The following is a 17,150-nucleotide window of genomic DNA, read 5'->3' as shown; positions in this document are numbered from 1 at the left end:
AATTTAATATCTCTTTCTTCTTTATTTGGAAAGAGATGAGGAGTTTGTTCTGTTTCTGTTTTTTTGGAGGGGGGACAAAGAATTGTGATGAGGAAATTTATATGACCAGTTGAAAAAGAAAACTTTTCCTCTCAAGTTGAATTATGGATCAAAAGTTTGGACCAAATAGAGAGCAATGCATTTTAACCTGTAATGTCAGTCTGTCCAGTGTCAAGACAGGCAAATCATTCAGCCTTGGCTGTAATGCCAGAGATGAGTGGGCAGACAGGAACATTTTATTATGCCATGTACTGAAAAATAACTTGATTAATGCATATATTTGGAAATATTTTGTTTCTTTTGTAGGTGGCTTGTTTTTATTATTGCCTCCATTAGCACTGGTTTTGTGATCTTAAAAAGCAATCAGTATAAATAGGACAGTACTTTTTTGCCACATTCACTTACCAGATTTGATAGACTTCTTTGAGCAATAACTCTTCAAACTAGAAAGGACTTACCCATCAGAAATCTCATTAATAATATAACAGTATAAATTTCTCAAGTATCATGAGGCTTTCCGGTATTCATGTACTTATGAGAATGGTGCCTTTGGGACTTTCAGCTTGCAGTATCTTTTGTGCAGAAATTTAGGACTGCACAGATGCCATACATAATACAACTGAATTTTTGGTGTCTGATGGTAATGTTTCTTTTTGTCAGTAAGCTTATGAGTGCCTGTTGTGGCTTAACCCCAGCCAGCAGCTAAGCACCATGTAGCCGCTCACTCGCTGCCCCCCACCCAGTGGGATGGGGGAGAGAATTGGGGAAAAAAAGTAAAACTTGTGGGTTGAGATAAGAACAGTTTTATAGAACAGAAAAGAAGAAACTAATAATGATAATAATAACAATAATAAAATGACAATAATAGTAATAATAAAATTGTTTTGTATATTCAAATAAGTGAAGCACAATGCAACTGCTCACCACTTGCTGACCAATGCCCAGCTAGTTCCTAAGCAGCGATACCCTCCACGCCAGCTCCCCCCCAGTTTATATACTAGGCGTGACGTCCCATGGTATGGAATACCCCTTTGGCCAGTTTGGGTCAGTTGCCCTGGCTGTGTCCCCTCCCAACTTGTTGTGTCCCTCCAGCCTTCTCACTGACTGGGCATCAGAAGCTGAAAAATCCTTGACTTTATTCTAAACACTACTGAGCAACAACTGAAAACATTAGTGTGTTATCAACATTCTTCTCAGGCTAAATCCAAGACATAGCACCATACCAGCTACTAGGAAGAAAATTAACTCTATCCCAGCTGAAACCAGGACAGTGCCATACAGCAGTCTTGGTTCAGGTGAGAACGATATTCATGAACTACACAGGCCATGTTACTTGGCAGTATCCCAGTGAGCAGCGATATACAGAGCATGTTCAGGAAGGAACGTTATTTAGAAGTAATTGCTCTTTTGTGTTTTCCTTTGCAAATTTGTTCCCTAAAACTTGTATTCTTAATTTCTTGTATATTTCTGTGTTTTTATTCTTTGACCTGGAAGAATTAGGTTATGAACATCCCTATATAATCCTTAACCCTGAAATTTGTACACTGCAGGGGGGATCTTTCACAGCCCAAATTGCAAAGTTCCAGAAGCTTATGGTACCAGAGGGGTTATTGCCATGGGTGTGCATATAGAAGACTTGTAGGAAACAAATGACACATTTTTTTTCCCCCAGTTTTTGGTGTCAGTATATATCCACTGGCAAGTTCTGCTTCTTATCCATGTCTAGTTTTTGCATGGAGGCATCTAGAATGAGTTTGTGTAGAAGGCTGGAAAGATAGATGAGGAAAGGATGGTTCTTCACCAGCTGCGTATCCCCAGCTCCACGGCAGGAGTCATGCTTTGGTATCAGAATTGCTCTCTTTGTAAGAAGTGGTGAACAGCGGTGGTGGGGGAGACAGACTCACAGAGCTTTTTGCATTTCTTCTTGGTTTTCTTTATACCATGAAACAAGAGGGGCAGGGTTTGATCCTTGACACCAGTGCCAGGAAGCACAAAAGTGGATTGCCACACTGCTTAGGGTTTGCTCCTTCCCTTCCCCACCCTGTGAAACACACCAGTCCTAGCACATAATTTCTGTATATTATTTTCAGTTATGATGTCTCAAATACTACAAGGACTGAATTTCAGCATACGAAGTAGAACTTTTACAACGTGAAATGGAAGGTACACATGTGACACACAATGGTAGATGGAGCCAAAACTGATGCAGTTTCATCAATAGAGCTTTAGAGAGTCATCACTGGAATAATTTGTCCACTCAACTGTGGACAGGCATTTTCTTAATGACAGATAATTAGAGCAGTCCTGAAAAGAACAAGGGAGAAGTTACCAGCAGTTAAAATGGAGGACCAAGAGCTATGTGCAAAGTTGCTTCCTCTAATTTAGCTGTGTAGGCTATGTTAACGTGGTAGCAGTCCACTCTGTTCCTGTTTCCATTGACATCTGTGTCTTAAATATCTTGTTGTTCGTTTATAAAATACAGAGAGGACAGAGAGGAAAATAAAAAGCATAACAACAAAATATGCCAAAATCTGTAATTGTAAGTTAATACTGGTAGTGGCAGTGTTTGGGATTTCTTCCATTATTCTGTTTTAGGGGCCCGTTGCTGTTTGACCTGTGTCTCTCCAGGTTTTTTAACATCTTGCTTCAATAAATCCAAGGCTTCTATGAATTTTGCTGGGAATGTGCTTTTAGCATATAGCCTAAAGGACAATTTCAAGACCATGTCGCTGACCAGGATGTTAGTTGGCCTGTTTTTATTACCTTTTCACAGAATATAAAGTATGTTTTGAAAGTATATTCATTTGAAAGTCCTGTGTTAAACCCTTTTCTTTCTGTTACCCCTTAGGGTATCACCACTTCAAAAATCTGAAGTTGTAGAAATGGTTAAAAAACAAGTTAAGGTAGTAACTCTAGCGATTGGTGATGGAGCAAATGATGTTAGTATGATACAAACGGCACATGTTGGTGTTGGTATTAGTGGGAATGAAGGTCTACAGGCTGCTAATTCTTCAGACTACTCAATTGCTCAGGTAAGTCATTACACTGTAAAATACTACAATAAAGTAGTTTATCAGATTAATATTGGTGTATGAATGTTCTGATTGTATGTTTGTTCATTTTTCATTTTTTGCAGTTCAAGTATTTGAAGAACTTGTTGTTGGTTCATGGAGCCTGGAATTATAACAGAGTAGCTAAATGCATCTTGTATTGTTTCTACAAGAATATAGTCCTTTATATTATTGAGGTAATTTTACAGTAAATTAAATATTACTTCTTGAAAGTAAAAACTTTATTATTTTGAGGTTTTGATCATTATATATGATTTTAAAGAAGCTTTAAACTGTCACCAAACACTTACTAGTACTGAATCTTGTTTTTTAATAAACTGATTAATATGAGTGATTTTTTTTACTTTAAAAGACCCAATTGTCTAATTGTCTAATATTTCTAATAGAAATATGTACTAAATATTAGTATTGAATGTTTGTGTTGCATAATACTGCTAACTTATTAAAATTCTGTATCTATAACATAATTACAGTATTTAAGGAATACAGTTACAAGTAGCGTTTAGCAAGAGATGTAGGTTAAGCTCTTTGAGCTGGTGTCAGTAACTGTCCGGTTTGCAATCTGAAGCCCTTTTTCAGGTCACTGTTGAACTGCAGGGCTGTTGCTGTTCAGAACAGTAGTTAAGGTTTTTACATACATGTTTAGTCACACTATTGCATACCTTTCACTTGTTGATGGGGTAACCGTGCCTCCTTAGGCTCTAGTTCACGAACAGGGATACTTTCCTGAAAGTAGCTGACCTGTTTTTTTCTCCTGGGATTTTAAGGAAGCTGGAGTCTTGTGAAAAATAAAGTAGTATGACAGGACTGTGTTGTAATACATGTACATTTATTGGTAGGTATGGTTAAGACAGCAGTATAGCTATAGTCTTCATGATCTTCATGACCACATGGCAACCTTAAAATTTGGAATGTATTTTTAAACTGATTTGTAATTTTTTTTCACTCTCCCCTTCATTTACTGTTTCTCTTTTTCTTTCAACAGCTGCTTGCTTTCTTATAGCCAAATATGTATCTAGTAATTATGTTTATAATTGATTCAAACTTTGTATTCACAATGATACTTTGGGTTAAAAATGTGGAAAAAAACCCTAATTTGTTGCAAAGCTTGATCACAAAATAAGTTTTATAGGTCACTCTTCTGTATTTTTATGCTAATGGGGCTAGCAGTTATTCTTAAAACTTTCTTAGTTTTTTTTGAATATATTTTCAAGTTAATGTCTTAAACTTGTGCAGTATGTGTCTGTCTTTTACTGAAAGAAAATGCCTTATTTCTGTTAGCACTGATGTAAACATTAGGTTAATATTTCCAATTGTGATATTTATGTATGTGGTCTTACTCTTGCAATATTTGAAAATACTTTAAGCATCTTTTTATGTACAAGTGGTGTAGCCAAAAAGTGTGCATTTTTCTTAGCATATTTTTTACATTTTCTAAATTTTCCTTTTTTCTCTTTATTGTGTTATTAACATAAATAGATTTCAATCTATAGTAGCAAGCTTGTAGCCTGTTTAAGAAAGACTTAAAGTAGGAAGCCATAGAAAAAGCAAATCCATTAAAGATCCTTTATTGCTTTAGAAGTGATGGCAGACTTTAGATCCTGTATTTCAAAAGCTGAATAGCTGATTAGATGATCAGACTTCCAGAAGTACTGATTAGCAGTAGTTCTTGAAGTATTTGAAAAAACAGTATTAATGTATACTTTGTGTTTATAGAAAACATACAAAGTTGGGCTTTAGAACATACTACCATATTTTACTTAATTTGCTGTCATTGTCTCCTGCAAACACATTGTAAATTTATAACTTAAATCAGATATAAATATCCCACAGTTTGTATTCTTTGTGGAAGAAAGTTGAATGCAGGGTACAGCGATCATAGTCTAAAAATACAAAAGACTAGAAGAGGTAGTCTCTGCCTCCTGAGCGGATGGAAGGGCAAAGAGATCATTTTTATATGGGTTATGACCCTTTATATATAATGCATACAAGCATTTTAGCATATACACCTTCTCTCAAAGACAAGATGACTTCTGCTTGAATTCCTGTATACCCAACGTTTGTCACTTCAGAAAACTTTCACAGATGTTAATAGCTCATGTCAATACTGTGAGTGAATGGGCAGAAATTCATCATTGAATGTCTCTAGAAAGGACAACTGCCAGTCTTGAATCTCTCTTTTCAGTTTTTTGAACGGATCAGGCGTGGGAGCAGAGAGCTCAATGAGTATTTGTAAGCTGCTGCTTACTATGCAGAAATGCTACATCAGGAAAACGTCTGTGAAGCTTTTGTGGCCACGCCTCCTCTGTCCTGGAGTTTAGAAAATAATACTATGAAAGGCATGTCTGGAAGTTGCTTTAAATAAGTTTCCTTTTATTAGCTGACAAGAACTAAAAATACCTACCTTTACTTAATAGATGCATATTATATTTTTAAATGTATGCTCAGTACTAATCAAAGAAGTAATGTAGTAGATTCCTTTTAATCTAAAATACAGCCCTTTTCCTAGGCATTTGTGGTGTGATACAAAATAAGTGCCATTGGTTTCTTGGTTCCGAAAATGGTAAAGGTTTGTAGTAATACTCCTGCACACTGATTAGTGTTTATCAACATTTAAACTCCTATTCATAAGAAACTAGAAGTGATCTGTAATACCTTTCTCTACTCTGTGTCTTGCCTCTATAGATATTTAAACACGGACCTCATTTTTTGTATAGGACTAGTCCCAGTAACTTTAGAGGTTATATTCTGAAGTATCATTCTAAATTGCAAGTGAAAACTTTGATTCTCTAATAGTCTGCTAAAGTGGATTATTAAGCCTGTGCCGAGCCTCACACTCACATAGGATGCATCTATGCAGAGTTTCATACTTATTTTGAGGGGGCTGTCATTACCTGATAAGGATATTTGGGACTGATATTGATCCAGTGATTGAGAACTCCTTTGTGGATTGGTTTTGGGTTTGTAATTACCATTACTGCATATACCCTTGTTAAACTACTCGTTTTGTGAAGTTATGTAAATCTCCCTTCAACATCAGAGAGACAAAATTTTCCTATTCCTACTTTTTGTTCTGCTAGCTAGCAATAACTAGTAATAACATAAAATAACTTTCATGTTAAATAAAAATGTTTACAATTTAAAAAATAATAATCTTTGAAGATCTGCATAGGTCTTTCATGTTTCATGTAGGGGAAAATTCAAACAAACAAGTAAAAGACCAGGACACAAGCAGAAGAAGCAGATGCCTAGAGCCCACATTTAAAGCTCAGTCACAGATACTTAAACATGGTCATTTGTAACAATTTAAGTGATACTACATGAACAATTCAATTATACTAAGTAATTAGAGCTGTAATGGCCTCTTTTTCATTCAGTAAACTTTGGATGATGGTTACCTACTCCCCCCCCTCCCCTGCCCCAAGCCCTTTTCATCCCACTGCTGAGTTACAGGCTTTCTGCTGCTTATGTCTGTAACTGAAGTTTACCATTTTGTTCCTGATTCCCTTTGCCTGACACATCAGATGAATGCCTGTGGTCATATTGAGACCCATATCATGTATAACCCCAAACACGAGTAGGCTTTCTGTGTATACTCACACTGCTTCTGAGCCATAGAGTTTAGGGACTCTTGTTCAGTATGCCATAGAGTACTTAATGTATGCAAACTGCATCGAGTTCAGTTTAAAACACAGACAGCAGAAAGTGATTGTGGTCGTGCCCACATTTTTTGCATTATGTGGTTTGAAAACTTAGAAATACAAGGATCTGCATTGAGGCCTGTCTCATTTTAGATGGATTGTGAGCCTAAATCTTTTATTTTCAATGGAAATTATGTAGCCGCTGAACTATAAAATGGTCTGAATTTTCACTTTCCCCTCATTTACATAGTCTAAATTACTTCTTAAGGACACCTATCACCTGTCCTTCTGTGCAGGGATGCTAGATTAGTAATCTGAGCTGTTAGAGTAGGACCTATGCCCTAAGAGAAGTGGCTGAGTCTGCTCCTAAATTAGTATCATGTACAACATGGCCTAAAAACTTATTTTGCAGGTACAGCTGTCTTCATTGTCCATCATAATTAGGATGAAAGACACTTGCGCATGAGTAAATTTCCCACTGTGAAGCAAGTGTTTGTTGTCACTCACAATTAATAATGCAGTAAGCACCATAGTAGTTTTTTCATGTATGGTTAAGAGCATAATTTTCTAGGGTCGGAGGTTTCAAAGTTAGGGCAAGTAGGTGGCTTATTTTCTTCCCCTCTTACAGTTTGAGATGAGGGACATGTTTATCCTTCCTGCGCTTTTTTCCCTTCTACATCGGCTAATTATTTTTGAGTCATAGGTGTCCTTAATGTGAACATTCAAATACTATCTTGTAAACAATAGAAAATCCATATTTCTGCTTAGATATTAAAGGTGCTCTGTCTCTTGTAGTAGTATATCTCGTATTCCACTAAATACTCCTATTTCTACTACAGAGAGCATTGTTTTTGGCCACATTAAAAGGTTTCTCTTCCTAGCCATTTTTTTTTGATAGATTCAACAAGAACTTTAGAACCCAAGGGTGCTACCAAATTTCATTTCTTCTTGGCTTGAATCTAGAACTCTCACCAAGATATGTTCCAGTTCCTTATTCCACTAAACTGAACTAAAATGCCTATAAGTTGCATGTTTTGTTTGGAAGAAAGTAAATGCTAAGATTTCAGGAAGTTAGTACTATGCCTTAAAGGATTTCTTTACAATTCTACAGTAAAACTTGGTTTAGTTTAAATAGCTTGAAAATTTTAACTCCTGTACAAAATAAAATTGAAAGCAGCAGGGTTTCTAAGGAATAAAATGATGCATAGCATTTCTGAGAGGCTTGATAGCAACTTCATGTATGCCATTCCATTATAAATTAAAATTTTATCTCAAATACATGCATTTCTTTAAGACAGTTGCTCCAAAATTTTTTCAAGTGTTGCTTAACATCGCTTACCTTTAGTAGTAGTTGAATATGTGGAATAGATTCAGTACACATATTTAAGCCTTTCTCTTTAAATTAGAGTTTTGTAACATTGTGACTGCTAGGTAAATCACAACAGAAAGTTAATGTTCTTTACATATACTCCTTGGTTATGAAGGGTCAAGTATATATCTGCTTGTGGCCTGCTTCATTTTCTTCCTGGAGAGTAGTACTTTTGTTAAATTCTGTCTGAAATTACCAGCAATGAGGTGTACATATATTTATGCCCAACTACTGAGTCACATATTCTCTATTAAAACTGTCCTTTTCCACCACCCTAACTCTTTCAAATTAAGAATTCTAAAATTTACTCCAGTATTTGATACAAACAAGAAAAAAAATTAAGGGGTAAATCTGTCCTTCTCTCCTAAGAGCCGTCTTCCTAGCCATCTGCCTAGGTTGGGAGTAGAATAATGTAGGAACTAGGTATAATGAGAAGGTTGAAAAGAGAGAAGGTAGTTGAGGAGCACAACTTGTATCCAGCACTGGTAGTGAGGTTCCGAATTAGGTTCACACATTTAGCTTAGTTGTAAAACATCCAAAAAACTGTGCTGATGTTGAGTGTGTAATTAATTGTTCAGTCATGAACAACTGATTATGCACTCATCTCACTCCCTCATATTTAACTACTGAGAAGCTGTTGCTAACAAATGTCTGCTAAATTCATCACAGTTAAATCATAACTCCTCTTTCAAAAGTCAAAAATCAAAATACACAAGAGCTTATAAAAATCTGATTCAACTAGCAAGTAATTCCATTATGTTTTCAGTGAATAGACTGAAAGGTTAGAAAGCAGTGCTTGTTACTGTTAAATCAACCAAAATAAAAAAATCTAGCATTATAAGACTTCAAAAAATTCAGCGTGTTCTATATGTCTGTTTTGCAGCCGCTAACATTCATGACTTTGCATGCAATCTTGTTCCAATAATTGGCCACCAAAAAAAATCTGTTTACTCTTCATTTATTGGTTGAACAAATAGCAATTTCAGCTGGATTTTACCACGCATTTTTAGTTTTAGTAGTTGCTAATTTCAGGGGGTTTCCATCTCAAAGTATTCACAAACATGTTCAAATATTCCATCACATGATAAAAAAATCTGAGCTTGGTCATAGAATCTGGTCACCTGGAGGCCAGCCTGGGTACATACTGATAAACACACATATTGATTGTAGCAATTTATGCTTCCATAATAAAGTCAAATGAAATGTTAACTGTAGGAAAGTCTTTACAAAGTGGCATCTAAAAATTCACTTGAAAAGTGAGTCTTAAATTGAGCAGAATGTTGTGTAGATGATCCTAACTTTTGTCACCTTACAGCTTATGTTTGTCGTAGGCAATATAGTTTCAGCGTAACTTGTTAATAGCTGCTTCTTTACTTTTGTCATTGAACTAATATAAGCATAAAGTAAGAAATAGAAGAAAGCAGTCATGCTGCATGCTATACTGAAAAGCATAAGAAAATGTGTTATCATGCCTTTCAAATTAAATTTTAATTATTTTTAACCTTTCAGCAAAAAGTGATAAAACTTATGCAATGAAAGAGAGATCCGATTGCCTCTCTAAAATACTCCGTAGTTGAGTTAGTGCTTGTTAACTAAGTAGTTGTAGTTGATAAAGTGCTCTGGTAAAGCCTCACCTTCTCGTAAGTTTCATGTATGAGGAAAGAATATTGGTATAGTTTTTGGTTTCAAACTGCAGCTTACTGTATGAATTCTATTAGTTGGGAGGTTTGCTAATGATAAGAAGATGACTGCTTCTAATCTTTAGGTGTTTCCTGTGATTTATTCCCCCCCCCCCAATATTTCTTAGAATTTTTATTTCATTAAGAATGAAGTACAATACAAATGCTGTGAGGTTAAATCACTCTTAAATACGTAAAGAACATGACATTTCTTCTGAAAATAGCTACCTCCTTGAAATGTTTTCATATTTAAATGGAATTGCTCACATATTTGACTAGATTGCCTATTAACTGTTCTTGAACGCAAGTTGTTATTTTTTTTTTCAGATAGGTTTAAACCAGAACATTTTCAACTGTGTTGTAAATGTGTTCTAGCATTACCCCTTTTTGTGAAGCTGACGAAAAATCTGTTAATCGTACCTTGCAAGACATTTGAGTAATATACAGCTCTCCTCTTTTTCAGATCTGGTTTGCATTTGTCAATGGCTTTTCTGGACAAATTCTTTTTGAAAGATGGTGTATAGGTCTTTACAATGTGGTAAGATGATTTCTGTGTTTTCGGTTATTTTCAACCATAATTGTGAAAGTTTCTCGAATAAGCAGTCTTTAAGCAAGTCCTTGCCTATAAAATTTTGCTATATGTTGTTTGGTTTTTTTTACATCCATCTACTAGATGTTTACAGCAATGCCTCCACTAACCCTTGGAATATTTGAGAGATCCTGCCGAAAAGAAAACATGCTGAAATACCCTGAGTTATACAAGACTTCCCAAAATGCACTGGACTTTAATACTAAGGTAGATAAAAAACATCAAATATAATTAAAGCAGAAATTAATAGGAATTCAGTATAGTTATCCTTTTTGTTCTATGCTGCTCATAATTAAAAATTAAAGGGATTTTTATTGCTACTATTTCCAGTTGTCTACTTGTCCATAAATAGTGCAAATCATATTTACCCATTTTTAGCAAGTATGGAAATGGACAGCAAGCGTTTTATGTTTTTCAGCCCTGATTTTTTTTCTTTTTTTTTTCTCTGCGGGTAATAAAGCTGTCTTCTATGGGCAGAAGTGATTAGACCTCTCTGTCGCTGGGCTGTATGTATTTGTACTGTTATATGGAAATGGATTACTGAAGCCTGTGGAGAAGTGTTGCAGAGGACAATAAGAACTGTCATTAGATTTGTAGAGGGAGGGACTTGGTACTATTCTTTGTCAATTTGGAGTTGAGATTTTATGGTTTAATTTTGAGTTTTTGGAAGAAATACTTGGAGACAGTTAAGAATGTGTCAGGGTAGATCAAAAGGAATCTGAGGCTACTTTTGGTGGGAAATGGGCAACGTTCATCTTGGAGAGACTAGCACAAGAAGTAGTAAAAGAATGTAGGACTCTTTAATACATAAAACATACACAATTTCTACAATATGTCCATAAATAATCTCTTCAAAAAATTAAATTAAACTTAAAAAAAACTAAATTAAACTTCTTGCTGAATCTGCAATTTCATGAATGCTGTGATGTTTGTAAGAGTTCCTTCTGATTGTATTAGATTTTTCTAAATACAATTGGAACATTTCAAGTAATGTCATTGTATGTTGAACTGGGGGACGTTTTCAATCTGTCATTGAATTAACAACGCCTACCTGTGTTGGTCTCTAGTAGATGTGCTGAGCTGGTACAGCATACTTAGCTCTCGTATATCTGCCACTTGTGCTGTATAACTGGAGTACCCCTATCTGTATAGAATTACTTGCCTAAACTCTCTTTGCTCATTGAAGCATGTGAGATTTTTCTCCCTCTTCCTCACTTCATCCATTCACCCACAAAAGTAAACCTGAAAGTTTTAAGAAAACTAGGGAAAATAGTTTCTTGTGCCACTGTGAATGCTTTAAAACTATCAGACTTCGCATGGTCCATTAATACAGACACTTTTGTGTTGTGTTTTAATAAATAATGTAAGTCATGAGTTACAGTTGTTGGATTTTTCTGTTTTCATATAAGTCTATAATATTTTTATTATTGCACAGATGCGTTGTTGACTTCATTGGAAATTCTGTGGCTATTCGCATACAATGCTTGCTATGAGTAAACATCTACAAACTTGCCAGCTACAAATTCCCACCTGTATAAGTTGAATAGTTGGTGTTAAAGATTTGGAAACATTACAGCCTTGAATGTTGATGCAGATGTTTGTTATGGTAAAAGGGATCAAAGGTTATGAGGTCATGACAGAGGTTAAAGGATTAGCATGTGACAATAAGAATTGGTCAGGAAAATGGAAAAGTAGAACTAATTTTTCTTGCACCCACCTGTGCTTTCTGTCAAATAAAAACTTCTGGTAATGACATAGCAAGAAGGAGAGACAAAGGTTAATGAGTAGCACAAGTTCAAATGTGCAAACTATTGGAGTGTAAATTGGATCGTACAACCTAGTGTAGTTGTATAATCTAACAAAAGACTTTGAGACATCGTGGAAAATGTTGTGAGGCAGGCAACTTAATTTCAATTGTTTGAACACCTTAACACTCATAATACACATCAGTTGGTTACAATAAAGGCTATGATTGTCAAAAGCGTTGTTAATGAAAAAACATGATTGCTATCCTGAACAAAATGGGTTACATATTTTTTATTAAGTCTTTTTATGTCTTTATACAATATATTATGGAAGGCATCAATAGGTTGTTTATCCTTAATACAGTTGTCTTCAGAAGGCATATTTTACAAATGAAAATAAGTTTGAAAGTAAAATTTGAATTATTTAGCAAATACATTAAAGGAAGTTTAATATGATGAAGCTATGCACTTCAAGAATGGAGCATGTAAGGAGAAATCTAAGGAAGATACTTTTATTTATCCTTTTTAATTCCTTTGTATGTGGAAATACATAGGTAGGTATATGTAAAACTCAGGTTTTGATTGTTCTACTATCCAAATTTCTTATTACACAAAATGTAAATTATAAAAGCTAGAGGCCGTTTTAGTTCCCTACTTAGAATGTAGCAATTGTTCCATTTGTCTGGTTTAGTTTAATTTTTCTGATGATATTCCCATATGTATACATTTTCATTTCCCTTCTGATTTGAAATTAAAAGGGGGAGATAATACACATTTTTTTTCAAAACATAAAAATAAACAAATGACCCATGAAGAGCTAAGAGGCAGAAAGTGCCTGTCAGTTATATTACTTCACAGTGGTGGCGTGACAGAAACACATTTTGTGAATCTAACACACAGATAAAGAGAAAGGTCAGGGTTCACACAGCTAGTTTATTGCAAATGGTTCTCATGGATTTTCTGTTTTCCCTTAGGTTTTCTGGGTTCATTGTTTAAATGGCCTCTTCCACTCATTCATTCTGTTTTGGTTTCCACTAAAAGCCCTCCAGCATGGTAAGTATTATGAAAAATAAAAATGTTGAAAGGTATGAAATATCTAAATACCTTCTTTTTTCTTAGGAAAGCTTTATAAATATGAAGAGTTTTGTGTGGTTAAATTTCAAGATACCATTTCTAGAACTACAGCAGATGCAGTACATTTTAAATATTTTATTTAAAACCTGTTTAAAAGTAGGAGTAATATTATGTACATATGCATAAAACTATACTTAAAACCTGAAACAAGATGGAGAAAAAGAGATTGCAATTTAATTACGCTATTTTTTTATATAGTACGCTATCATGGTGAATACCTACAAGATCCTAAATCACTACCATCCCTTGTATTGTCTCTTAGGTTTTGTAAGCTTTTATGGCTGATGTGTATACCTTCTCTCCTGTTATTTCAGGGGCATACTAACCCATTAGTTTACATATATATATATGAATAGGCTTATAGCAGAGGAAGCTGGGACATCTTGGACAGCTCAGTCCTGTCATTCTTCTAGTTCAACTGTTGTATATGCACCTGAGTTGCAGAAGAAAATGAGACACTTGGGAGGAAGGCTGTATTAACTACAGGAAACTTGAAAGCACTGTTTCCAGTTTGTGGGAATGTTTGGGCGGGGGGGGGTGGGGCGCAGAACTCTCATAGGGCTGGGGTTTTATTTTGCTTCCGCTTTGTGGAGAGGAAAAAAAAAAAAAAAAGTGTGTACTTTGCAGCTTTTCTGTAAAATTAGTAGTCTTCTCAGTTTCCCTGATATAGCCAGGCAGTCTGCCCTGGCACAGAGGACAGAAATACTCTCATGGACATTTTGGAACTGCTGAGACTAGGTAATGAGACAGTCACAGCTGCTTGTGCCCAAAAAGGTTATGGGGGAAAACTTCTTGTAGAGTATTTTATACTCAGTGACTTCTGATGGGTAAAGGGAAGTAGGTAGCAGCCTGTTTTCTCTAAAAGGCCACTCACATCACACTGGATGTGAGTCCAGTGGCAGTGGTTTGCATTGGAGAAGTTTAGACATCCCAGGAGGAAAGAGGTGCCAAAATGTCAATGCGTACTGTAACACCACAACCTCAAATCCAAACAAAAATCTTCGTTCAAAGCTGTAGCCAATCCATGTGAGAGATTTATGCATTACATGGTAGAGAAATGTTTAATGAGTATTTGTGGTGATGCAGAGCAGAGTTCCTGTAAGAATGGCAAAGCTGAGATACTTGCACGAGCGCTTGTGAGAGCACGGTAGCGCAGGCCTCTTCAGCTTGCAGCCCCTGGACTAGAACTGACATGCTGGCAAGTGGCCTCTGTAAGTCTGAACAAATTGCCTTCTGTCTTCCTCTTTCATGCCTAGAGAAAGGCCAGGTGAGCAAGGAGAGCAGAAATCGGACCTGGGGATTGTGTACATGGTGGGCAGTATAACCAGTACTTGCCATGGGTCCAGCTGGTGCACAGAGTCCTGCATGAAGGGGAAGTGAGCGCAGGATGGGAGCTGCTGTTAATTCAATCTCTGATGGCTGTGTGTGTGAAGAGGAAAGGGAAATAATGTTAGTTTTCTAGGAGGGAGCTGATCTCTGTCAGAGAGATCCACCAGAGACAGGAACTTCTGAGAACAAGTCTCAGCCTCCACCTTCTTTTAGCAACGAAGAGGCACAGGAGGATCGTGACACATGAAAGGAGGAACGGGAAGAATGGGGGATAGCTCAGTTTTGTGCATAAGAGTGCTGAGTTCCAGCACTCTGACTGATGGGAACAGATTTAGCTGCCTGCCTATTCCTCTCTTTTATCCTCATTATGTTCTTTACTGCTAGGTATATATTGTTAAGCAGCAAAGTGCACGTTTGAGCAGGTATTTATTAGAACATTGAAAATCAAATCTTGAAGATCGTGAAAATCTCTCAGAGCTCACAGTCATCCTTTTCTTTGAGCATTTTCTCCTGTTGACTCTTTAGTCTCACTTGCCCACCTCTTTTTTGCCTGTAAGTGGAAAATTTCAAACTGCATGCATTGTAGTGGAGTCTGCCAAGTATGCGATCAGAGAATAGGTATGGATTTGTAAGAATTGTCAGAATTTGCTCCATGGGACCTAACCATTGTACAGTACACAAAACTAGTCTTTGTACGCCATGTACTGTCATGCGCATAAGAAAAGTGACAAGGACATAAATCTTCACAGAAGCTTCTTCTGATGCAACTTTGTCAACATAACAGTAAATGAGAGTAGCCAAACTTATATGTACAAGTAAACCCACCAACTGCTCCCTCTTTTGTATAACCTTTAAAATGAGCTATGGTTTCGGCTTTGTTTTCAGTCTTCCAGAGCTCTTGTAGACCTTTGTGGTGTGCTGCTCTGTCCAGAGAGAAAGTTAAATTGGGGAAGTGCCAGGAGTGCAACAAGTATCATTAGAGCTAAGGAGGCAGCCATTGTGAGCTCCTCATCTTAGAATGGGAGAGGGCTAGGTTAAGGAAGACTATTTGCAAGCATTTTTATTCTGTTTTTTTGTGTGACCTTTCACCTGCTGTCTCTTCCAGAATATCAATAAATAGAACTTTTTTTTCCTGTGATAAACTGGCCTTACGGGCCCTGGAAAGCTTCTAGAAAGGAGCGCCCTTCATCCACAACTGATGTGAATTTCATTTCAAGCATGTGTAAAGGTGATAAGAAGGCTGGAAAAACACTCAACACAAATATGAAAACATACTTAATTAGCAGCATTTAATATACTATATGCTAGCTGAGGATAGTGGGAAAAATAAACGTTTTCAGCTACAGACCATTTTTATAAGCTTGTCACCTTCCTCTAACCAGCCCAATCAGAGGAGTTTTACCCCCCCCCCACAAAAACTCTAAACACCTTGATTCTTCCTTTTCCCCAAACACAGCTTTTAAAAAACATCCTTCCTTATGTGCTCTCAGCATTAGTAGGTTGGTTTGGTTGGTTGGTTTTTGTCTTGTACTTTTATCCTTCCTTACTACATGCACAGTATTTTGATCTCTCTTTATATGATGGCAATAAAAAACAGTATCCCAGTGATTAGAACCTCTACAGCAGAGTAAGTGTTCTGGTTTAGCTGCAGTATGTGAACAATCTCGAGTGCTAAAAATTTCTAAACTGAACATGTAAAAATTTAGCAAACTCAATACTTCTAAATGAGAATGAGGAATTCCCTCTAGTTAGTTCAGTTGTGTGTTGTCCCATGTCTGCCAAGAACTTTCATAGAACTGGGATCAGAAGAGACGTTCTCTAGCAGTAGTCATAAAATAAGTTCTGTTAAATAAGCATACATGCTCTGATTCAGAATTCAGAACTTAAGAACCACAGTAGATGTGATTTTTATGCGAACACATCCCTTTAGGGCACTGGCTCTTTGCATAAATGCTGTGTGTGTATCCGTATGTTCAAAATGGTATGTATTTATATAGATCCACAGATTTGAGTTGGGTAAATTTTGAAAATGTTATTAATAACAAGCATCTCAAGAATTAAAATTTAGTATCTTTTGTATTTTTACTTAAACTGAATCTCAGAAATATGGATAAGAGCAATGATAAGCTTCTATACCAAAAACATCCAGAATCAGTGAAAATCTCTCTAAGCTTTCTGTTTACTTATATGTTACAATCAATATACACTATAACTATGATATTTCATATTTTTCTGAAGATAAGATACTGTATCTGTGATCTTAAGAGTCACTCTAATTGAATTATTACTGAATGCAATATTACTCACATTGGTATACGATGTTACAAAAAGGTCCTATTTCTAGCGTAATTCCTGAAGTCACTGAAAGTTTTAAAGGACTAAAAATTATAAAAGTCATAGATCTCTACTGTTCAATACAGTTCAAGGTGAAATCTGCTGTTTGTACCCTGTAGGAAGTGCTACCATCTGTTTTGTACCAAAAATAAGATTTTAGAGAGATATATATATATAGTGCTATTGTGGATATTTAAATGTTTAAATGTTTTTATTTTTA

At 35.9% G+C, this 17,150-nt stretch overlaps 1 protein-coding gene across 12 annotated transcripts in view; it reads left to right on the top strand.

Moving 5' to 3' along the window:
* Nucleotides 1-17,150, top strand: part of ATP8A1 (ATPase phospholipid transporting 8A1) — a 128,545-nt gene that overhangs the window by 78,792 nt on the left and 32,603 nt on the right. For all 12 annotated transcript variants that reach the window (XR_012650054.1, XM_075025122.1, XM_075025112.1 and 9 more), the window contains 5 exons: nucleotides 2,888-3,071; nucleotides 3,176-3,286; nucleotides 10,263-10,337; nucleotides 10,473-10,595; nucleotides 13,108-13,186. Coding sequence is in view for 11 of the 12 variants with exons in the window: in XM_075025122.1 (XP_074881223.1) it covers nucleotides 2,888-3,071; nucleotides 3,176-3,286; nucleotides 10,263-10,337; nucleotides 10,473-10,595; nucleotides 13,108-13,186 (572 nt within the window). In the remaining variant the exon portion in view is untranslated. The remainder of the gene's footprint in view (nucleotides 1-2,887; nucleotides 3,072-3,175; nucleotides 3,287-10,262; nucleotides 10,338-10,472; nucleotides 10,596-13,107; nucleotides 13,187-17,150) is intronic.

Source organism: Buteo buteo, chromosome 1 (genome assembly GCF_964188355.1).
Source record: "Buteo buteo chromosome 1, bButBut1.hap1.1, whole genome shotgun sequence".
Lineage (NCBI taxonomy): Eukaryota > Metazoa > Chordata > Aves > Accipitriformes > Accipitridae > Buteo > Buteo buteo.
This window is presented reverse-complemented; position numbering and strand designations above follow the sequence as displayed.